General features: G+C 48.9%; 1 protein-coding gene across 1 annotated transcript in view; it reads right to left on the bottom strand.

Annotated features, from left to right (window-relative positions):
- PLXNB3 (plexin B3) overlaps positions 1-24,104 on the bottom strand; it is a 374,309-nt gene that overhangs the window by 97,640 nt on the left and 252,565 nt on the right. The window contains exons 5-6 of the mRNA XM_078664580.1: positions 17,631-17,810; positions 11,469-11,594 (exon numbers count right to left, since the gene is read on the bottom strand). Of these exons, the coding sequence (XP_078520706.1) occupies positions 11,469-11,594; positions 17,631-17,810 (306 nt within the window). The remainder of the gene's footprint in view (positions 1-11,468; positions 11,595-17,630; positions 17,811-24,104) is intronic.

Below are 24,104 nucleotides of genomic sequence, written 5' to 3'. Positions count from 1 at the left end.
TTGGCGGCTCTCCTTTCTGCACCAAGGCTGCCATTGCTGGGACCCCTTAATACCTGCGGGGGTCCGCATTTGCGGGACTGCTCCGAGAGTCGCGAAGGGTGGTGTCGAGGCTGAAACTACAAAATGGCGGCCGTCGAGCTAGGCCGCGGATATCCTCAAGACAGCGGACTTGGGTTGCTGGACTGCACGGGGGCCTGGTCATGTGTGCGTGAGCCTACGATTGGCGATGTTCTTGGTGCACTACGATCCCTACTTGCGACCTTGGCCCCTGATGCCCTTGGGGGATCGGTGCGGTCCGCCGCCATCTTAAATGGACGGTTCTTTGTGGTTCCTTCTTGTCTCCATGCTACCACTGCCTCGCCCCCCTCGATCATGACGAGGGTCCATTCCGCTGTCCGTCAACAGGTATACAAGCAAGTGGTTTCGGAACCCTCTGCGCTTCAATGTTTGGAGTTCGGGGACTTGGACATGGTGCTGGGGCCCGATCCTACCCGAGTACCCGAGAAGCATGGTGGACTGCTGCATATCTTTGCCTTGATGAGGTCGTGTTTCTGTACTACAGGAAAACCCCCGCTTTCCCAGACGGCGAGACTGAACTTCTGTCTTTTATTGCCCTTGTTAACATTGTTGGGACACCTGAACTGCATGCCCGGACCTTTGTTCTCTTGCTTATGGTTTGACCTCCCTGGCCTACGTTTTTATCGGACTTTTTCTCATTCGTATGATTGCCCCGCACCATGTTGCTCACTTCCCGCTGTCATGTGGTGGGTGGTTATTGTGGCTAAGAAAGGCCTGGGGTGAGATACTAAGCTCCCGGTAGACTGCTGGTGTACAGATCCGTGGCGCAATTGCCCGTGTACATAGTGCTGTGGGTGACCCTTTTGTAAGTTCTCTGACGCTCGAGATCGTGTCGTTTTCGTTTACAAGTATTACGAATGTATGGTTGGGCGGAGGGCTGTGGCCGACCGTTTTGACTCTGCTCCTTCACTCCTCCCTTCTATGTCTTTCTGTCTTCATGTCCTTTTTGTCTCTTTCTTCTTCTTCTGTCTCTTGTCTCTGCTACATTTCGGGTTCTGATTTAGGGCGACAGGCACGCTGCTGGGGGGGTAGGCCGTAGCCTTCTGCAGGGGTGCTGGGTGGGATGGGTGGGATGGGTCTTATCTGCGGGTTTTATTTTCCTTAGTTCTATGGCCCTTTTGTGTCTCTTATAAGAGCGCCGCGTCTGTCCCTGCCTCCCTTGGTATGCTCGAGATGGGGTCATTATCATCACTGCTCTCCTTTTTGTGATTATGCCGCATTTCAATTGCGACTCCCATCCCCTCCTCGTTGCTGAAAATCCTGCTCTTTTGTGTGTCCTTGCTACGGGGTGCTTGTATCGGCGCGGCGTTCTTCTTTTTCAGTCTGTATTTTTCTTTTTCCCCTCTTCCTTCCCCTCCCCTCTTCCCTTCCCCTTTTTTCTCTCCCAAAGGATAGTATGACGGGTTAGTTCTACTGATGTCGATATTCCTGTTCCTCTGTTCTGTTTCCGATGTGCTACTGGGTGGTGGATGTGTATATGATGAGTCTAATTGAACATTGATTTGTGTTAACTGCATCTGTTTTCCTACTGATGTATACTGTAGTGCCACTCCTCCGTGTTGCTGCCCTTTAGCTTTTTGTAGCCACTGATTGCTGTGGGGAACCCGGATTCATTTATGCTGTAACCGAGCCTGTTATACTCCTTATTGTGATATTGTAAAATTAACCTTCTTTGTTCCTGTTTGTGGGCCATCCAGGTCCTCCCCCCCCCTCCCCCTTCTTGGGCTGTATTGATTGCGCTCCATTAGTATTGATTCTGTATATTTCCCTTCTCGATTTCTTGCCTGCTATATCGTGTCGTGGCCGGCCGGACTGGTTGTAGGCCCATATTTGTATATCCTTTCTGTACAAATAAAGGTTTCTAAAAAAAAAAAAAATGATAGGAGGTACCAGACTGCAAATAAGAAAGCTAGAATGGGGGCACCTCACACTCACTAGCCCAACCCAGCCGTGCTATGCTCCTGTTCACAGTTCCCAGACTTTTTCTACATCCTTCCACAGTCCACGTCCAGTCAAGTCAGGGGCATTTGTATAGCGCACAAATCACATCCGAGGAGTCTCATGGCGCTTGCAGACGGCTCTGACAGCTAGTTTGCAAAAAGCCATGTCTTTAGCTTCTTACGGAAACAGCTGTGCTCTGGGATAATGCGGAGGTGAAGAGGCATTTTATTCCACGAGACAGGAGCTAGAAAAAAAAACGCTCGACCGCCATTTCTGGAAGTTTGTATTCTTAGAGGTGTCAGTAGGGATTCATTGCTAGATCGGAGTTTTCTTTGAGGCTGATACCATCTTAGTTTTTTTAGCAGTATCTAGAGCTTCTTTCATACATGTGTCTATGAGCCAGGCATAGAGTTTTAAAAAGGATTCGCTTTTTCACCGGAAGCCAGTGCAGGCCTCTCAGGCATGTGGCTGATTAAGTTCTTCTGAAGAACCCGATGCCTGCTCATATGATGTTCATTTATGGAGGCTAAGAGCGCGTTCCCATAGTCCATTCTGTTTATAATTAGACCCTGAACTAGGGGTTTCCGGGCCTGAACGGGAATCCACTTGAAAATCTTCCTCAAGCTACGCATTAGTCCGAAACAGGTACCTATAATGTGATTGATTTGGTTTTCCATGGACAGTTTATTGTCCATGTAGAAGCCCAGATTTCGAACTGATTCCTTCGGCACTGGACAGCTGCCTAACTTTGTTGGTCACCAGTCAGGAGTCCAATGTTCAGCCGCTTTGCCGAAAAGCATAATTTCTGATTTGCTGCCATTTAACTGGAGGTGATTGGTATTCATCCATTCCTTGACGTGAATCAGGCCGCTTTTGAAACGTTGTTCGGTTTCATTCGGATCAGGGCCCAGTGTGACTAAGATCTGGGTATCGTCGGCATAGGACAGAACATCAAAGCCATAGGTTCTAATCACTTTGGCCAGTGGGGTCATATAGATATTAAAAAGCGTTGGGCTCAAAATAGAGGCTTGTGGAACGCCCATCTTAACAGGTCTTTCATCTGTTCTGTTTTTATCAATCTGGACCGCTGTTGTGCGATTGGATAGGTAGCTGGAAAACCATTCTAGGGCATTTCCTCTGACGCCAATCTCCCACAGCGTTGAATTAGGATATGGTGGGCAGGACGAGGATGGTTGACTGCCGTTTATCCAATGCCAGTCTGATATTATCAGCCACCTCGACCAGCGCAGTTTCCGTGTTGTGTAGTGCCCTAAAACCAGATTGCTAAGGGTCCAGGAGTTCGTGATTTTCGAGGTGGCTCACAAGCTGTTTATTGACAAAGGATTCAAGCATTTTTCCAAAATACGGAAGTAAAGAGATGGGCCGATAATTTAGAAGAACGCTGGGGTCAGCTGTGGGCTTTTTCAGAATAGGTCTAATTTTTGCTGCTTTCCATATTGCGGGGAAGTCTGCATCCGCAAATGACTTATTGAAAAGATTGGTGAGATGTTCCACTAGTGCCGGCGCAAGTATAGAAAAAAGTTTGGGGGAAATGTGATCAGGAGACCCTGACTTTATTTTCAGCCCAGCTGACATGGTCGCATCGCAATCAAATTTTGTAAATTCATCCATTATATAGGGAGGGTCGGGTGGTAATGTTGCCAGGACATCGGACTGAATTGGGTTTTGATTGGAAGGAAAGGAGAGGTGAATAGTGGTGATTTTGTCCTTCAAGAACTTAGGAAGTGCATTGGCCCACTCTAGGGAATTTGGAGTTGCTAACGGACTGCTAGAGATAGTAAATTTCTTCCACCCAACTCAGCTTTGACTAATGAGCACGCCTGCCTTGATGACAGTACAAGCTCAACTGCCTGTAGAAAGAAAGCCCAAACCAGAACAGTACAAACAAGTGTACCATGCAGCACGGTTTTGTTTGCTTTGTAATACTGGGCTTGTTTCTACAGTTAAGTCGAGCTGCTTAACTTCTATGCTGCTGTTTCACAGATTTCCTGAGAAAGGTCTGCGGCCCACAAGGAAAGGTCTGCCGGGCCACCAGGGGCTCCGGCCGTACACAGAGCACCACTGGTCTAGACAAAAGTGTGACTGGGGTTAAAACATTTTTTTTTAAAAACAGGTACAAGAAGGCCTGGCAGCCGGAGCTAGCGAGGAAGTACATATGTTTTAACGTACATTTTGCATACATGCCAACATTTTAGAATAGAAAAATGAGATTTTATAAAAATAATTGGGAGAATGTATTTCTCCCATTGACTTCTATTGAGGCGTGAATGGGACCCATGGTTCTGTATGGGACTCGTAAGCATGCTGGTGCAGGCTCAGATATCAGAAATGCAAATATAATTTTTTCTCTTACTGGTCAGGAGCACAGACAATGCGCTGTGGCAGGCAGAGAGCGTGACATAAAATGTTGTGCCCTGGCCTGCGGGAGCAGCTCCTGGCAGTGCAGACTCCGAGGCACACAGGACCAGTCCCTATCGGCGGAAGCCCACAGTGGAATCGGGCTGAGCATGCAGGAATAGGGAGACAGGACACTAGCCTGGAAATCGGTGGTGTACCGCCTGAATCGGAAGGGGGGTTGGCCTGTATGATTTCAACCTCATAACATGTATGATTTCGACCTCATAAACTGAGTCATCTACAAACTGTCCATTAGCACATTGCCAGCCAGCTATACATGCTAATATCAGGGTGTTAATCACCAATAAACCCCGGTTTTGCTTCGTGTGCGGTCTCTTGAGTACTCTCACACAGACGAGGCACTAGAAACGTATACACCTGCAACCGTCCCAACCCTCCAGGCTGAGGAGGCAGGCTAACGCTTCTCAGCACAGCTCCAGCCTGCAGGCTTAACGGAGTCAGCCGGTGACTTTCGGGGAAGCCTCGGCTGCACCCCGTAAAGACGAGAAAGGCGGATTCCCCCACCAGAGGATGCATAGCGCCTTGAAACGCATCAGCTGCTGCAGGAGCTGCTGACTGACGACACTTCACCCTACACGAATGTGTGCAGACAAAGGTGTGTGTTAACGAGGCCACACCCGGCCACAGGGCTGCAAGGCCCCACGTTGGGTCATCTGCGTCCAAAGCCACACTCTTCTTTCCCTGCTTGTTCCCAATATGAGGCCACGTGATGTCATTGGAATGACTGGTGGTGTCCAAGCCTGGAAGCTCTTTCCTGTTTCTGGTGACAGAATGATGGGTAGTGAGTGGCTTGTTCAGTGTTCCTTAGCCCTACAACAAACCACAGTAAATTCCACACTTTCCGTGAATCGGGACAAACTATATCAGAGTAGGAACACGCCAAGTCCTTGTACTCGCAACACAATGTATACCAAAGCGCACCCTCACACCCACTACATCCAGTCACCCTCACCAATAAATACATCAGAAACATTCAGGACAGGCTAATCCCAGCACTGCATCCCCCAGAAGCTACAGCAGCAGGGCTCTCTGCTCAGGGGCAATGACCATCAGGAGGACAGCCCCCTACCACCAAGCACTGGACAACTGTGGACCTCAGCGACACATGCTGCACACACCTTCATGCACAATATGCTACACAGACCCCGGAGAGGACTGGCCTTACACTATTCGACCCATTATTCGAGAATGACCATCGCTACAGAATACGCTGGACTCCGAGACTGACCATCGCTATCGAATACACTGGACTCAGAGACTGACCATCGCTATCGAATACACTGGACTCAGAGACTAACCATCGCTATCTAATGCACTGGATTCCGAGACTGACCATCGCTATTGAATGCGCTGGATTCCGAGACTGACCATCGCTATTGAATGCGCTGGACTCCGAGACTGACCATCGCTATTGAATGCACTGGACTCCGAGACTGACCATCGCTATCGAATGCACTGGACTCCGAGACTGACCATCGCTATCGAATGCACTGGACTCCGAGACTGACCATCGCTATCGAATGCACTGGACTCTGAGACTGACCATCGCTATCGAATGCACTGGACTCCGAGACTGACCATCGCTATTGAATGCACTGGACTTGGGTTCTCTCAGTTCAGACACAAACAGATAAGGTGCGCCTAAGTCCGGTCAGCCAGAGTCCCAGGACCGTGTCAAGCGCCCAGACTCCGAAAGCCCTTTCAGATCAAATTGATGCTGCCAACACAACACAACACAAGAACTATAGTCATTACCAACGAGTCATTCACCTGTTTTTACCATGCTCTGAAGTTGCACTCCGGCGCTGTGTGAAACACTGAAATAGAGAGAGTAACACACACCATTCACAAGAAACCAGCGAACGCTTCTTAAAGAATCATTATTAATGGCCACAATCCTACTTCAGCGGAGAGAGTTTGAGGAAGTTTCTGAACTGGGCAACGTCAGTCGCGTTCCAGTTCCCCACTCAGTGTTTTAAAACCTGTGTCCCTGACACAGGCAGAGCGGTGTCCTGGTAACCGCCATGTGTATATGTGGATATTTCCTCTCTGTTGCTAGATGTGCCCATGATGAGAGAGATGGGAGTTTGGGGCACAATGCAGCTCACCATTGTGAACAGTCACTCTTTCGGGCTGCTAGAGCCTCAAACGTTGCTTGTTGTGGACTTCCTTTAACAAGGAGCGGAGAACAAGGCTAGCTCGTCTCAGCTAGGGATCTGGACCTAGCCATTCTAACAGAAACTTGGCTTACTGAAGCCTCTACCCCGATTATGGACATACTAGTCCCCCCCCAACTATCACATCATTAGGCTAGACAGGTCTCCAGACAAGACGGGCGGGGGAATTGCATGCATTTTTTTGGAGCAACTTCTCCGTTACCAAAGTCACCTCCCCCTCCCTTTCCTACTGTGAACTCCTCTGCCTCGACATCGCCAGCGAGGGCAAAAAAGTTTGTGCTTTACATCTCATCTATCACCCGCCTGGTGACAATCTCATATTCACCCAACAACTCATGGACATGATCACTTCCAGTGCCGGTCGGCAGACCACCCAAGTCTACCTGGGTGACTTCAATCTCCACTGGAACGATCAGAAAGACAAAGTGGTGAATAGTCTCAAAACTTTCCTTAATGCGCTTGACCTCACCCAAATATGCGATAAACCAACACACAACAAAGGCTCGATACTTGATCTCATCATTGCCAAAGAGAATTCTACACAACTGGAGGCGATTCTACCCTGCGACTGGTCAGATCACCACATTATAACCTTCTTTATCAATGAAAAAGTTAAACCAAACCCGGCTCAACCAATCAAATCCAAAACATGGAAAAGGGACATGAAGAATCTCAACCCCTCCACTCTGCCTCCCCACATCGGCAGTCTCCTCCTTCCCCCTTCAGGTGCCTCGGATGTTCAATCACTGACTGACCACTACCTTGAATATATGAATTCAATAGTCAATGAAGTCGCCCCACTGCAATTGAAGAGAGTCTCCACCAAAATTTCTAACCCCTGGTATGACGATAGACTCAATGAGGACAGGCGTACTATGCGAATGGCTGAGCGCACCTGGAGATCGGACCCTTCAGCACTGCACCTCAAAAGGCTTAAGAACAAGAGAAATGCCTACTTCAGGAAAATAAAGCGCACAAAGTTGAACTTCTTCAGCCGCCAGTTAGACCAAGCAAAAAACAGGCCAAGAAAACTGTTCGAACTAATCAAGACCCAAACAAAGACACAACCCTTACAATCAAACAACACAACAAGCGACACCCCACACTATGAAGCCTTCTCTGCCTTCTTTAAGCTAAAGACTGACAACATAAGAAATGACCTCATCATGGATGTAAGCCGATTCCCCAACCACACCAGAATGGCTAACACTCAACCTAAAAACAAGGCATGTTGGCTGTACTTCGATACCTACTCGGAAGAAACAATACACAAACTGCTCTGCACCTTGAAGCCCTCTAATCACCTCACAGACCCTCTACCTGCTAATGCCGTAAAAGACTTCATCCCCTTGCTCCCCCCTCTATGGACCAAAATTATCAACTGCTCCCTGCAACAAGGCCTCATTCCAGACTCCCTCAAGGTGGGGCAAGTCACGCCTATACTCAAGAAACCTACAGCTGATCCGTCGGACCTAAACAATTACCGGCCCATCACCAATATCCCCACCCTGGCCAAACTGCTGGAGAAATGTGTCCAACTCCAACTAACAAAACACATTGACCAATTTGACCTCCTCAACTCTCACCAATCAGGCTTCCGAGCGAAACATAGCACGGAAACAGCTATGACACACATAATTGATGACGCCCTCCAAATTCTTAACCGCAATGAGTCCTGCCTCCTCATCCTTCTTGACCTCTCGTCAGCATTTGACACGGTCAAACATGAGAACTTGTTGGAGCTGCTAAGCACTAGAATGGGTCTATCGGGAACTGTTCTCAAATGGTTTGCGTCCTTCCTTCACAACCGGTCTCAGAAGTTCAAGATCGACAATGTGCTATCTTCACCTGTGCCTGCAGATCTAGGTGTTCCACAAGGCTCCTCCCTCTCCCCCACATTGTTCAACCTCGTCATGGAACCGCTCGCCACCTTGCTCCAAGCTTCCAATGTCCAATTGCATATGTACGCCGACGACACACAACTTTACCTAAAGCTTCAATCCCCGGAAGATATCAAACATCTGAATTCCACGCTTATTAACACTCAATCTTGGCTAGCCGATAATCACCTCAAACTAAATGCTCTGAAAACTGAGTTCCTACTCATCTCACCCCCGGCGAAAACTTCCACCACCCAAACATGGCTCAATAACCTAACAGCACTCAATGTCCAACCCACCATCGTGGACTCAGCGAAATCACTAGGCATCACACTCGACGCCAAGCTCAACATGCAGCAGCACGTCAGCAAAGCCCCAAAAACAGCTAATTTCCAAATCAACACACTAAGGAAAATTAAACCCTTCCTCCCTGCTGAAGACTTCCAAACTGCTGTACAAGCGTTAGTCATCCCTCGAATAGACTACGGAATTGTGGCCCTCAGCGGACTCCCGCTATCCACAACAGCACCCTTAAGAGCCTCCCTGAACGCTGCCGCGAGACTCATTACTGGCTCAAGAAAACATTCGCATATATCCCCAGACTTAAAGTCCCTAAAATGGCTGCCTTTTGAAGCCAGAATTCAGCTAAAAATTGCAGTTATGACACACGCGGCCGTGCACCACAATGCACCCAACTACCTCGCTCAAAAGTTGTCTATATCAGGAGGTTCGAGATCCAATAGAAGCTCAAAAAATCTACTCCTGAAACCTCGTAGATTCCGGAAAGAGAAAACATACAAGCGCTCCTTCTCAGGAATGGCACCCAGGATCTGGAATGCGCTCCCCCCTGAAACCAGGCTTATCTCCTCCACTGCACTCTTCAAGAAAGAGGTGAAAACCATCCTTCTGGCCAAGATCTCCTGAACCTTATAGGTGCTGGATCAGAGACCCAGCATTGCATTGTTTCAATGCACACCTTGTCCTTGGGCACGATACTTCTACTTGATGGGGACACTACTACGCTACTTTCTTACTACCGACCAATATATGAGACACGTTGGGTCACTGATTCACCCACCCGATGCCCCCACTCAGTGCTCTCTCTATACTAAAACATTGGTATAAGCCTTCCACTCACCCAAGGTGTACCTGAACACCTCTGTAGTGGGATCAATGACTTGTGCCGTCTTATATTACTGGTTTACCTGATTGTATATTGATATGTTTTATGTATGTTATTATTATCCTATCATGTTGTGACTACTACACTGCTCCCACTACCTCTGTTCATTCCTACTGCCCCCACCCTGTCTTTGTGAAGCGCTCTGATATCTGTAAGGATCTTGTTCGCGCTCTATAAAACTTTGAATAAATAAATAAATAAAGGCGCGACATAAAAACTCCAGCAGGTTCTAGTCACCAAAGCAAGAAAGGGACTCCTAAAGGCAGGGTGGAGAGAGGGAAGGGGGTTCTGCTTCATAATTAGAGCTTCGGTTTTATGGTACTTATTTTTCTGACATTTCCGTTTTTATTTATCCATGTTTTATTTTTTGGTACTTTTATCTGCATTTATCCATATTTATTTGAGTTTTGTGAAACAATAAAGCTGAAGCTGGTATATTTCCACATTTATTTAACTGATAAATATGCACTCATGACTGAACATCTGCAGGTTTCAGTGATATGAACACGCGCAGAAGATAAATCAATGCACTTATATGAAAATATGCGCATTTCAGTATCAGCGTTGTGCACATCTACTGCTGTTTAAGCCTCTTTACTAAAATTATTTCCTTTTTTTAACCCCCTTTCCTATCAATCCACAGTTATTGGCCTGGAAGTCATGGCAAAGTTTATTTAGAATCACTCACAAAGCACACAATTTCCATTTTTATCCACATTTAAAAATAAATACAGACAAGAAAACAAATGTTTTTATGTCTGTATTTATCTGTAAAAATCAGTGAAAACAGAAAGCAGGGGGCCTTTTTCATAATTGACACTACAGAAAAGGGAGGGGTCTCAAACTTTATTTTTATTTATGCAAATAATTTCTGAAGTACACGTGCATGAATCAAACCAAGTTATTTACATGAGAGAACAATATGCATAATCACACTGTGCTGGCAGTCTGGGACTCGCGTTACATTTACGGAGAACAAGCGGTGATCATTCTTTTAAATCATGCTCATTCTTTTTCGTTATAGTTTTTATAAGAATGTTGTTTTGAAATCGAAGCTATCTCTTTTTAAAGTGTTTTTAAAGGGGGTTGGGCTTGTTTTGGGTTTATCTTCACACATCTTGTGGTTGTTTTGTCTAGTTTTGAAGGTGACTTGGGCTTGTTTTGGGGTTATATTGATAAGTCTTTTGGCTATTTTGACTGGTTTTTAAGGTTACAAGGGATTTTTTTATATTGGCTTGTTAGGCCTTGCGGTTGTTTTGGCTTCTTTTAAGAGTGTCTTGGGCTTGTTTTCGAACGCAGACCTTGGCTGGTGTGCCACCCTCCGCTTCAGTGGGTGGCCCTGAGACTCTGGAGCTAGTCATGGGAAGACAGCAGAGTGGCCGGCACTGGGTCAGGTGACCGAAGGAGCCGGGCGCAGTCTTGCAATGTACAAGGCATGAAACTCCTGGTCAAGAGGCGACAGATCCGTCCCAGAGATCGGCTGAGGAGTGACGCGCCAAGGATGTCTACTAGGGCCAGGAGCCAATGAGGCGGCGCCATTACTGTCCTGCACGTGGTGAGATCCCGCACCCACGCCAGTGGTCAGGGACCAGTGCTGGGGGCTGCCAGCCTCAGGAGTCAGCTGGCAAGGAATGGAGGCAGCAGATACCAGGGGGGCTGAAGGGACGATAACACCTGGACAGGCACTGCCTGCACTAACCGGCCGGTGGGGGTCACCTGCTATTAAACTTCACAAACCTGCACCCCTCACCGCGTGGGGCTGCTCCTCACCTGTGAGCCCGTCATCACGTACAGGTGCTGCTTACTGCTGTCCAAGATCATGTCCGCATTCACAGGTGAGCCGGGATCCACAGGAACCGTGCCATACACATCTCCAGTGGTGGAGGTGACGTACACCTGAAAGAGGAAAAGAAAGTGTCATGGGGGCCAGTTGGGGAGAGGCATGGTGAGAGGCGGAGTGAGTAGGTGCAGTGACATGCTCACAGAGCTCAGTCAGAGACAGACAGACAGACATGCTAACAGAGGCATGACAAACGGGAGAGTCACAGAGTGAAAGGATGAGACCCCAGTGTCCGAGAGGGAGGCATGAAGGAGGTCACAAAGTAGCAATAAGCAACAGAATAGACCAAGTGTAAACAGCAGGGATCTGGGGAAAGGCAGACTCTACAGCTCAACATTTCATCACACGTCATATTGGTTGATGGAGCTTCTCTGGCTCCTGATCTCATCAGAGGCATCTTACCTTGATTTTCTCTCGATGACGTGGCTGACACCTTTGGTTAGCTGTACCGGGGGGCATTTTACAAAGCATCTTAAGACATGGTTCTTCACCTACACCTCAGACTTGGCCAGCTCAGTCCACTCCTTATCCAGCGCCTGGATACCCTCCCGGGTGAGATGTGCCCTCCACACACAGCTGTAACATCTGTCTATCCAGCGCCTGGATACCCTCCCGGGTGAGATGTGCCCTCCACACACAGCTGTAACATCTGTCTATCCAGCGCCTGGATACCCTCCCGGGTGAGATGTGCCCTCCACACACAGCTGTAACATCTGTCTATCCAGTGCCTGGATACCCTCACAGATGATTAGCCGCGCACTACAAGTCCTTACTGATTGACTGATCTATGCGAAAGGTGCCCCTCACCATCAGAGCCGCCCAACACTCTGCAACCACCCTCAGTAAAACTACAGATGTAGTGTTCTTGTGTCCATACTCTGGCTGAATCGCGACAAGACGTTGTCACAAGCATAGTCATCACCACCCTCACTGTCCGAGACTGTGAGGTCTGGTAAAGGGGAAATTTATTCTGCGGCCGGAAGCTACGAGCCCCAACAGATCCTGGACATAACAATGTGTATTTGTAAAGTACACATTCACCCAGAAGGATGTTTAGTGTAACTCAGTGGAACTCATGTTATCAACCTCAGAAGGATGAAAGGCTGAGTGGACTCACCAGGATTTGAACCTGTGACCATGAGGTCAAACACATGCTGCTACCGTGGACACATTAGTCCATTAAGCCACCAGACCTGGGGAGTCCAGCGAGTGACTTCTCCACGGCACGGGAGTGACAACAGTCCCACTTGGACTGCTTGCGTTTGTGGCACGACGTGACTTTATCTTCGACACGCCCGTAGATGGCACATTGGAGCGGGAACAAGCCCGCAGCTTGGAAGAGACCAACCCAAGCCCATTTGGCTCTGCAAAGTAGTTCTACCTTCTGCACCCGCTGGCCTTAGGGTGCACCAGAGAGCATTTCTCTCAAAAAGTATTTTTATGCAGCGTGCGATGCACTTTCCGTATATAGGAATTTCTCCACGCTTCCTGCAGCCCATCTTGCACACTTACATGCGTGTTGCTGCTTGGGCACATCATGTGCAAGTTGTTGGGCACGATTGCAGTGCGGGTTATCTGCCATGCTTACCGTCTGCAATCTCAGTTTGTTAGCTATGCTTACACCATGGGGCTTTGTGTGGAGTACTGGGACTTGTGCAGGTGATGGTGTGCACCTTTACTTACACAGGGTGGCAGCACCTATCATGTGCAGGCTGGCTCACACACTCAACCGCATGCTCTTGGGCGCATTCAACACGCGCAACCTGTTGGACGGGCTTGCGGTGGGCCGATTATCTGTCCCGCTTACTGTTCACTATGCGCTCTTGCCTCTTGCCCCTACTCCATACAGAGCGTCTGGTGCAGGTATCTTGTTCAAGAGAGCAAGTTCACTTACCCTATACATGCTGTGGCTTAATACTAGGTCCTCGCACACCTACACTGCGTAGATTGTCAGAACACTTTCTGGTGGGTGTCCAGCTTCCTCACCTTCTACAGGTGTCAGGCGCACGTATCAGGGCGTGTGGAACATTTATCGTGTGCAAGTTGTTGACTACACAAACTAGAGGTGGGCGAGCCAACAAGTGAACCGGGAGAGCAGAGCCGAGCCAAGGGTCTGCCTCAGCTCTTAGAGCCCGTGCACGAGCCGAGCCCTGACAAGATTTTCTATGGAAATCACACAACAAACATCACATAAAATTTGATAAAATCTCTTCAAAATTCAAAACTGTGTATTTCTTTACCATGTGGACTGAGAAGCACATATTACAAGTGATAGTTTTGTACAACAGGTAACCTGAGCTCATATTTAACATGGTTTCATGTTCAATAATGAAGAACAGAGTTTTTGTGAAACAAAATATTTGCAGAAGATTACACAACTTAAGTGGGGAAGCCACGGTTGATCCAGGTTTTCTGGTTTCACTTTGTACTAATCAGCCAGTAAAGGGGTATCTATTTGTCTTTCCTCATGTCAAGGCTTTATTTTTACCTCCTCGTGCATTTTTTTCTGCTGTTTTTGAAATGTAGAGCAAACTCAATCCGAAGGTATTGGAGCATTTTTTGAACACCAGTTACATTACAAAAGATCACATGCATTGTTTATTGGCATGGGGATATAAAGTGATTGGCCCAGAATATAAGGCTATTGAGCCAATGCAGAGACTCAAAGCAGGTTGCACAGTCAGCTTCTCTGACCGTGACACCACATCCTGGTGCTGCGAGTAGGCTTGGGCGGTAAATTCCGTTCAGTTCGCAGAATTTGGGTAATATTTAGCGTTCCGCGGAGAACGAGGAATTGCCCAAAATTCTGCGATCTGCCGCTTCGTGGAATTTTTTGCTTGTTTGCACTTTCAAAATGCGTGTTCGCAAGATATTTCTCCCCGAGCACGAAACGGCGTTCGCGAACAGGAAAAAAGCATCGCGAACAGGCAGAACAAGCAATTCCACGTGTTCGCTGAACTTTTGCTTTCTCACGCAGATTTTTTACCAGTTCGCGGAGCTTTGCGGAATGCGACTACGCAAATTCCGCCCACCCCTAGCTGCGAGGGTGGGAGTCAGAAGCCATTTAAAACCTCACTCGTTAGGGACTCAAGATTCTGACAGGACCTTGGTGTGAGCCACAGCCAGACTTCGAGCTCCATACAGTCTTGAACTTTCAGTGGCTCGCCCACCTCTAATACGAACCATACGCAAGTTGTCAAGAATGCTCATGCGCAGGCTGCTGGGCTTGACAAACACTTGCAAGCTGCCGAACATGCTAACCACTTTCAGGCAGCAAGGCATGGTAACCATTAGCAGGCAGCTGGGTACGCTAACCATTTGCAGGCAGCCCGGGGACACTTACCATTTCAAGTCCGGTCAAGTCAGAGGGATTTATTAAGCGCACATATCACCCTGAAGTCTCACGGCGCTAGCGTAAACTCCATAAAGACTGGTGGTCAGATATATGGGCATTATAGATGGTCAAATAACCACGTTTCTAATTCCCTGCGGAATAGCTCATGGTCAGCGATGGAGAGGAGATGTGATGGAAGCTTATTCCAGAATGCAGGTGCAAGGAAGGAGAATGATCTACCACCATTCCTGGCGGTGCGGATTCTGCGAGGGGTTAAGGAGACCTTTAGTACTTGACCTAGGCGTCCTGCTTGAATGATACCAGCTAAGTTTTTTTGCAAAATAACTTGTGCAATTTCAAAACACGTTCTTATGAAAAAGACAAAGGATTTTGAAGCGGATTCGCTTCCGGATGGGAAGCCAATGAAGAGTCTTCAGACTGGGCACTGATGGGGCTCTCGATGGAAGGTTTGATACAAGTCTAGCAGCGGTATTTTGCAAGACTTGAAGCTTGGAATAAAGCTCCTCATTTATCGAGGTCAACAGGGCCTTTCCCAAGTCAATACGACTTATGATGTGTCTCTGGACAAGTGGTTCCCTAGATCCGAGGGGGATCCATTGAAAGATTTTGCATAAATTTTGCATAATGCCGTAACAGATGCCATTTACGTTATTTACATGTCTTTTCATTGACAGCTGATTGTCGATCCTCACTCTGAGGTTCCGCACCAAGGGTTTGGGAGATGGACAGGGGCCCAAATTCTGAGGCCACCAGTCAGGAGACCAGGATTCAATAGCCTTACCAAAAAGAATGACCTCAGTCTTACTTTCATTAAGTTGTAGGTGATTGGTACGCATCCAGTTGTCAATATGGGTAATGTAGTTTTTAAAATGGATCCTTGTGTCTGTGTGATAGGGGCCTAGGGTAATCGATAACTGGGTGTCATCAGCATATGACACCACATCAAAACCATAGGACTTGATCACCCTGGCCATTTGCAGGCATCCGGGCACGCTAACCATTTGCAGGCATCTGGGCACGCTAACCATTTGCAGGCATCCGGGCACGCTAACCATTTGCAGGCATCCGGGCACGCTAACCATTTGCAGGCATCCGGGCACGCTAACCATTTGCAGGCATCCGGGCACGCTAACCATTTGCAGGCATCCGGGCACGCTAACCATTTGCAGGCAGCCGAGAACACTTACCGTTTGCAGGCAGCCGAGTATGCTTACCGTTTGCAGGAAGCCCGGCTTGCTTACCTTTTGCAGGCAGCCTGGCACCCTTACCGTTTGCAGGCGGCCCGGCACGCTTACTGTTTGCAGGCGGCCAGGCACGCTTACCATTTGCAGGCAGCCAGGCACGCTTACCATTTGCAGGCAGCCAGGCACGCTTACCATTTGCAGGCAGCCAGGCACGCTTACCATTTGCAGGCAGCCAGGCACGCTTACCATTTGCAGGCAGCCAGGCACGCTTACCATTTGCAGGCAGCCAGGCACGCTTACCATATATTGAACATGCTTACCATTTGTAGGCAGCTGGGCATTCCGACCACTTTCAGGCAGCCGAGCACGCTTTCCGTGTGCAGGCTGCTGGACATGCTAAGCACTCGCAGGCAGCTGGGCATGCTTACCATTTGCAGGTTAGCTAGGTACGCTTACCATTTGCAGGCAGCCAGGCACGCTTACCATTTGCAGGCAGCCCAGCAAGGTTACCATTTGAAGGCAGCTCAGCAATCTCACCATTTGCAGGCAGTCGGACACGCTTACCATTTGCATGTCAGCCGGGCACGTTTATCATTTGCAGTCAGCCAGGCATGCTTACCATTTGCAGTCAGCCAGGCACGCTTACCATTTGCAAACTGCAGGGTATGCTTACCATTTGCAGATGTCACAGGCAGGTCAAGGGGCACCATTGCTTCATACAAGCTGCACTACAAGCAGGTCATGGGGCACACTCACTTTGTGCGGGCTGCCACATGTACTTACAGTGGGCGTGCACGTCTACAGGAGCCAGACACTCACTTACCTTGTGCGGGTTATCAGGCTTGCATCACATCTGCAGGTGTCAGACACTCACTCACCTTGTGCGGGTTATCAGGCTTGCATCACATCTGCAGGTGTCAGACACTCACTCACCTTGTGCGGGTTATCGGGCGTGCATCACATCTGCAGGTGTCAGACACTCACTCACCTTGTGCGGGTTATCGGGCGTGCATCACATCTGCAGGTGGCAGACACTCACTCACCTTGTGCAGGTTATGACACTCACTCACCGTGTGCGGGTTATCAGGCGTTCATCACATCTGCAGGTGTCAGACACTCACTCACCTTGTGCGGGTTATCAGGCGTGCATCACATCTGCAGGTGGCACACACCCACTCACCATGTGCGGGTTATCGGGCGTTCATCACATCTGCAGGTGTCAGACACTCACTCACCTTGTGCGGGTTATCGGGCGTGGATCACATCTGCAGGTGTCAGACACTCACTCACCTTGTGCGGGTTATCGGGCGTGCATCGCAGGTGCCAGACACTCACACACCTTGTGCAGGTTATCAGGCGTGCATCACATGTGCAGGTGCCAGACACTCACTCACCTTGTGCGGGTTATCAGGCGTGGATCACATCTGCAGTTGTCAGACACTCACTCACCTTGTGCGGGTTATCGGGCGTGCATCGCAGGTGCCAGACACTCACACACCTTGTGCGGGTTATCAGGCGTGGATCACATCTGCAGGAGCCAGACAATCACTCACCTTGTGCAGGCTGCCCTCCGTGTCTCCAAGAAAGGCGATGGTGTGGCCCCCTTCCTCCACCGCCGCCACGGCCGAGAGGCCAGGCACCCCCGCCAGCAGTGGCTGGGACACAAGGGGGATCCGGCTGCCTATCGGGCTTGGGGTGTGCTCCCCCCCACAGCTGTACGTCCTGGGGGAGTCCTGCAGGAAAAAGGAGAACAGCACTGAGAATGAGTGAGATGGTAAATATTATTTCAAAAGATGACATGCAGTTTACCTGTTTTAGATACAATCTGCTTAAAAGGACACCGTTTGCAGAAGAAACAAAAATGGAAAGGTGCACCTGGGGAAAAGTTGTAGTCCATAAAGATCTAATAAAATATTGCGAAATATCAGTTTAATTATTTTCTGTATTTTCAATCCATATATGTGAAGTGGACATTAGCTGGATGTTCACTTCACATGTATGGATTAAAAATAAAGAAAATCATTACATGGATATTTTGCAATATTTTATTGGATCTTTATGGACTACAACTTTTCTCCGGGTGCACCTTTCCATTTGTGGATCTATTTATGTCTGCTGGACAGTGGTATCAAACAATGGCAGGTACTGGGTAAGTAGTGCATGGGACCCTTAATTGTTGAAACTCACAGTGAGATGTGGTACCCGTGGCCCGCCGTTGTTTATCACAGTTTGCAGAAGAGGTGATGTGTCCTATGGCGACTCATGGTCATTCTCCCATCCTATATGTCTGGACATATGTCACCAATATCACACATTGTGCCTGTCACGTTTGTATGATGTTGGGCCTCAGATATGTGCAATATATTCATATATTTACAGTTTTCTTTATTCCCTAAAAATTAAAGTTGTCTTTGGGGGAAAAACTGCACTGTGGGCATGATTAACACGAAGGTTGGGGAAGCGAGGAGAAGCACAACATTCAGTCCCCGCCATCTTGAAGATCAGAGCCAGGTATATGCCCCCCTCCCAAAGGAGGGTGGCATAACAGAGGGTGTATTCACCTCAGGTAAGGTGCCCATTGGCCCTACCTGCTACTCCCCTAAATTGCCTAATAAATGTAGTATTTAGGTGGCTCCCCCAGACCTGGCCTTCAGATCTGCGATGACCAAAAAAAATAGATGAGACCTTACAGCAGAAGCCAGAAGACAACTGCCTTGGCCCTAGCCCTACTGGCCTGTGTCCTGCTTCGACGACCCGGCGACCTGTCTTGCAACAGTGACCTCTGAAACCCATGGGAGGACTGCGGTCTTCAATAAAGACTCCAATCTCCTGTGGATAGCGGCCCTGTCCAGAAGAAACCGACTCTAAAGACTCAGGATCCAGGTGGATCTGCGCCTCCAGCTCACTCTGCACCCAAAGCCCATGGCCTGAGTCAAAGTGGCTCACCCCGAACTGCCAGCTCCGCTCCGCTGACCTCGCCACCATCCCCCTGCATCCGAAGAGCGACCACCGGCGGCAGATCGTTCTCCCACCTCGCTGCCAAGTCCTGGAACACCCTCCCCATCCTCGTACGGCAGACCCAGGACCTTCTGACCTTCAGGAGGCTACTCAAGACCTGGCTAGTCGAGCAGTAGCAGCACCCCTCTCCCCCAGCGCCTTGAGACCCTCGCGGGTAAGTAGTGCGCTTTACAAATGCTCTGATTGATTGATAGTGACCGGCTCCAATAAGAAGACTCCCGACGTCGAAAGGCACACATGCATCTGAAGCCCCTGGACCTTGGTGAGCTAAACCGACGGTGCCCCTACAACCCCCTACATCCTAACTTGGCTCTTCTGTTGTTGGCCTTCCTCCTGCAGCCTTTTTGCCGTCAGGAAGATCCTCATTGAAAAGCATTGGACGCCAGATGTCGAATTCGCACCCTGGACCCGGCCACTCCTCTGCCGCTGGTGGTGCAGTTTTGGTACTGACCTGACCCCTGGCCTTTGCTGACTTTTGGCTCTGAAGACTGACTTTTTGAGTTAAACACTTACCTGTATAACCACAATATTTTGTCCCCTTAGGATAACATTGGACTGTGTGAAAAAGTGTTTAAGTGCGGATGTTTCAAAGTGAAAAGTATTTTTTTAGAAAACATACTAACCTGATTACTAAGGCGTGGGTCTTCGCACTAAGTGACATTTTCTAAAATTGGTCTGGATCTCCTGTGTCGTGTGCATTATTGATCACTGTTGTGCAATAAGTGTCTTACACTCCTCTGTGTTAGGCCGAAGGCTGCTCGCCCACACTACCACTTATAGAGCACTTTGGGTTTTACATTGAGCCTTGTACACTTTTGGGGACTCTCTGGACTCTGCCATATCATATACAGAGCCAGCTTCCTACGTGTGCGGTTCGAGGACTGGCTTTGTTTCCAGGATATTCCACACGCCTGTCCTGAGTGTGCGCTTTATTAGCCTCTCAGGTGCAGGGGTGCTGCAGTCAGCCTGTGTGACCTTGGGCAGGTACAGGCAGTAAGAGAATCCTCTGCTCCAGATCAGGCGGGTGGGGCGTGGCACCTGGGACTGCACGTGGTGTACTTGTGAAAAGGCCTCTTTAGTGAGGGCGATGCCCCAGGGAGCCGGTGCGCAGCCCGAGAACAAAAGCCCCTCTCGGGTCCCAGCGCCCCGGCTTCGATGCGCAGGCAGCTTGTGTTACCTGCCCCAGATACTCAACAACTAGGAGGACATGTGTGTGAGAATAGTGATCGCTGGGAGCTTCCGGTGTGTATTCCAAAGGGTGTGTCCCTGGCACCAGGTGCGGAGGCCTCACCCTCTCATACAGAGGGAATTCTCTGGGGAAGCGAGGACATTACCTGCTGGGGGCGAGCGGGGCTAAGAGACATGCACTGCTCATGGCACGGCCGCCTGACAGCAGGCTAGCAGAGGGAATGTAGGCTAGTCCGTAACAGCCAGACTGACCTCCATGCAGAGTGAGAGAACCGGCGCCGGACTGACTGCACAGCCGGACTAGCCTGCGGGGAAAATGAGAGAATAAAGCCAGACTGGCCTACAGGGAAAGTGAGAATAGTAACTGCAGTGGCGGCTCCTCCACTAAGGAGGAGGAGCGTCACCCCACTGCCTTGAAGCAGCAAAAGAAAGGAAAAAAGAAAATAATAATGTAATGTTATTATCATTTTATGTTGTCCTCCTGCTGCGGCAGCTTTGTGTGATGCGGCAGGAGGGGCTGCAGAGCAGGGGGGGGGGGAGGGTACAACCCTTCTGAGTGTGCAATGACTGTTTGGCCGGCCCCCGCCCAAACCAGTCATATGCACTTTCAGTGTTCTCCATGCCGGCTGCAGTACGGCCTGCGTGGAGAACATGCCCACCCCACCAGCCCCTGGCTGAGCGCCGTGTCAAGGTGCTCCGACCAATCACAACGTTGCAGCGTTGTGATTGGTCAGGGGAGCCTGGCTGCGCTTCCTGTTCCTGGAGTCAAACGCAGGAGCAGAGACGCAGGACCCGGCAACAAGTTATGTTTTAATCTTTTTTTTTTGTTCATTGCGACCTGCGCCCCTCCCTTGCCCCACCGTGCGCGCCCCGCCTCCCGAGAGCCGTGCCGGCCTCCACTGATAGTAAGAACACTAGATCCGCAGTGGCCTGCAGGAAGAGAAAGAACTACACACCAACTGGCCTACAGGAAGAGAGATAACTACACCCCCACTGGCCTACAAGAAGAGAGAAAGAACTACACACCAACTGGCCTACAGGAGGAGAGATAACTACACCCCCACTGGCCTACAGGAAGAGAGAGAGAACTACACACCAACTGGCCTACAGGAGGAGAGAGAGAACTACACCCACACTGGCCTACAGGAAGAGAGATAACTACACACCGACTGGCCTACAGGAAGAGAGATAACTACACCCCCACTGGCCTACAGGAAGAGAGAGAGAACTACACACCGACTGGCCTACAGGAGGAGAGAGAGAACTACACACCGACTGGCCTACAGGAGGAGAGAGAGAACTACACCCACACTGGCCTACAGGAAGAGAGATAACTACACACCGACTGGCCTACAGGAAGAGAGATAACTACACCCCCACTGGCCTACAGGAAGAGAGAGAGAACTACACACCGACTGGCCTACAGGAGGAGAGAGAGAACTACACACCGACTGGCCTACAGGAGGAGAGAGAGAACTACACCCACACTGGCCTACAGGAAGAGAGATAACTACACACCGACTGGCCTACAGGAAGAGAGATAACTACACCCCCACTGGCCTACAGGCAAAGTGAGAGCAGTAGACAACGACTGCCCAGCAGTGAAAATGCTGGGATTTGTTTGACGGTAAAATCTTTAGAAATGCGAGTTGTGCATCGTCAGTACCAGAGTGCATTGGGGGACTGGTGCACGCGAGCAGTGTGCAAACAACTCCAGTGAAAAGTGTTAAGGACCCTCCCAGGGGGGGGGGAAGGGGCTGGTGGTGGTCTAAGCTAATGGGGCACACGTGGGCATAGTGGGGTACAATACCACCCCCCAACAAGCATTTGAAATGCAATAGGTCTCGCAGCATTAGAGTTAGTGCATTTAGAATTGTTTATGTGTTTTTTGTTGTAAATCTTTTGCATTTTTTTTTTTTTTGCCAATGCTAAACAATTACAAATCAAAAAAGCAATAAACAATTGTAAAAGCTGTAACTAAAAATCCTGTGAGACCTATTGCACTGTGTGAGGGTGAGGTGTTGAGGGTGAGTGAGGGTGGGGGTGAGTGAGGAGTTTAGTGTGAGTGAGGTGTTGATGGTGAGTGAGGTGTTGAGGGTGAGTGAGAGTGAGAGTGAGTGAGGGTGAGGTTGAGGGAGTGTTATTGTGAGTTAGGGTGAGGGGTTGAGGGTGGGTGAGGGTGAGGGTGAGGTGTTGAGGGTGAGTGAGGATGAGTGAGGGTGAGTGAGGGTTTGAGGGTGAGTGAGGGTGAGTGAGGGTGACTGAGTGTGAGTGAGGGTGACTGAGTGTGAGTGAGTGTGAGTGAGGGTGAGTGAGGGTGAGGGTGAGTGAGAGTGAGTGAGGGTGAGGTGTTGAGGGTGAGGTGTTGAGGTTGAGGTTTTGAGGGTGAGGTGTTGAGGCTGATGTTTGTGGGTGAGTGAGGGTGAGATGTTGATGGTGAGTGAAGGTGAGGTGTTGGGTGAGGCGTTGAGGGTGAGTGAAGTTGAGGGTGGTTGAGTGAGGATGAGTGAGAGTGAGGGTGAGTGAGGAGTTGAGGGTGAGTGAGTGAGGGTGAGGTGTTGAGTGTGAGTGAGGATGAGTGTGAGTGATGGTGAGTCAGGTGTTGAGGGTGAGTGAGGTGTTGAGGGTGAGTGAGGAGTTGAGGTTGAGTGATGTTCAGGCTGACTGAGGGTGAGGGTGGGTGAGGTGTTGAGGGTGAGGTTAGCGTTAGCTTTTTGTGACTGAATATTTCTATGTTCGTAATATGTTTCTTATATTCGAACTAATTCCGTCTGGATAAATGCTATTGTGTTATGCGTATCTCTTTTTGTGTAACTGTCGACTATTGTATTCAATGCGTCCCATTTTCCGGATGAATCGTTCTAGTTTATTTCCCTCAGAAAAATTTGACTGTTTCCGATTTTTTTTTTTCCGTCATATTTTCTTTATATTAGATGGAATTCCGTGTGAAGAAGTGCTATTGTTGTTTGCGTCCGTTTTTTTGTGTAACTGTTGACTACTGTTTTTAATCCGTCCCATTCTCTGGATGAATAGTACATCAATTTGAATGTATTAATACGTGTGTGTATATACGTATTAATAATGTTTTATTAGGATGTATGAGTGTTTTATTTGTATTGCGCCTTGTGTATTATCGAGTTTTGAGTTACAATATCCTTTAGTACTGTTCTAAAAGATATATGTTTGAAAAATGGGTTTTGAATTTTTCTTGATCTTTATGCGAATGTTGGCTCGTGTTTAAGTTGATTCTTCGGGATGCATTGAGTAATCTTTGCTAGTGTCTTCCTGGTATGTAGTTTCAGTAGTTTCGTTTCGCCTGAGGTGGCACTGTGATGTTTATTTTTCCTCTGACTTAGCTTTTGCTTGTGTCATTTGTACCCGTATGTGACTTGTTTCGCCGCTATTCATTTATTTTGTTTGTTGCTTGTTGTAGTTAAAAGTATTATGTATGCACTGTGTATGTTCTCTTTTTTGTGTTTTTTTTTATATTTTCTACATTTCAGGGAATGAGCTGCTACGATCGACAGGTAATGACAATTTTATTTGCATATTATGAAAAAGTGCCTTTGTGAGTTCTTATACTTTTGTTTATGCATTTCCTTTTATTGATGTTAATGTAATTATTGTTTTCGGTCTGTGTGTGCGTGGCGTTGCGTGTGTGAGTGGCGTTGCGTGGCTGAGTGGCGTTGCGTGGCTGAGTGGCGTTGCGTGGCTGAGTGGCGTTGCGTGGCTGAGTGGCGTTGCGTGGCTGAGTGGCGTTGCGTGGCTGAGTGGCGTTGCGTGGCTGAGTGGCGTTGCGTGGCTGAGTGGCGTTGCGTGGC

Source organism: Lissotriton helveticus, chromosome 10 (genome assembly GCF_964261635.1).
Source record: "Lissotriton helveticus chromosome 10, aLisHel1.1, whole genome shotgun sequence".
In the NCBI taxonomy this organism is placed as follows: domain Eukaryota; kingdom Metazoa; phylum Chordata; class Amphibia; order Caudata; family Salamandridae; genus Lissotriton; species Lissotriton helveticus.
The sequence above is the reverse complement of the archived record's forward strand: the minus strand, read 5'-3'. Positions and strand labels throughout refer to the sequence as shown.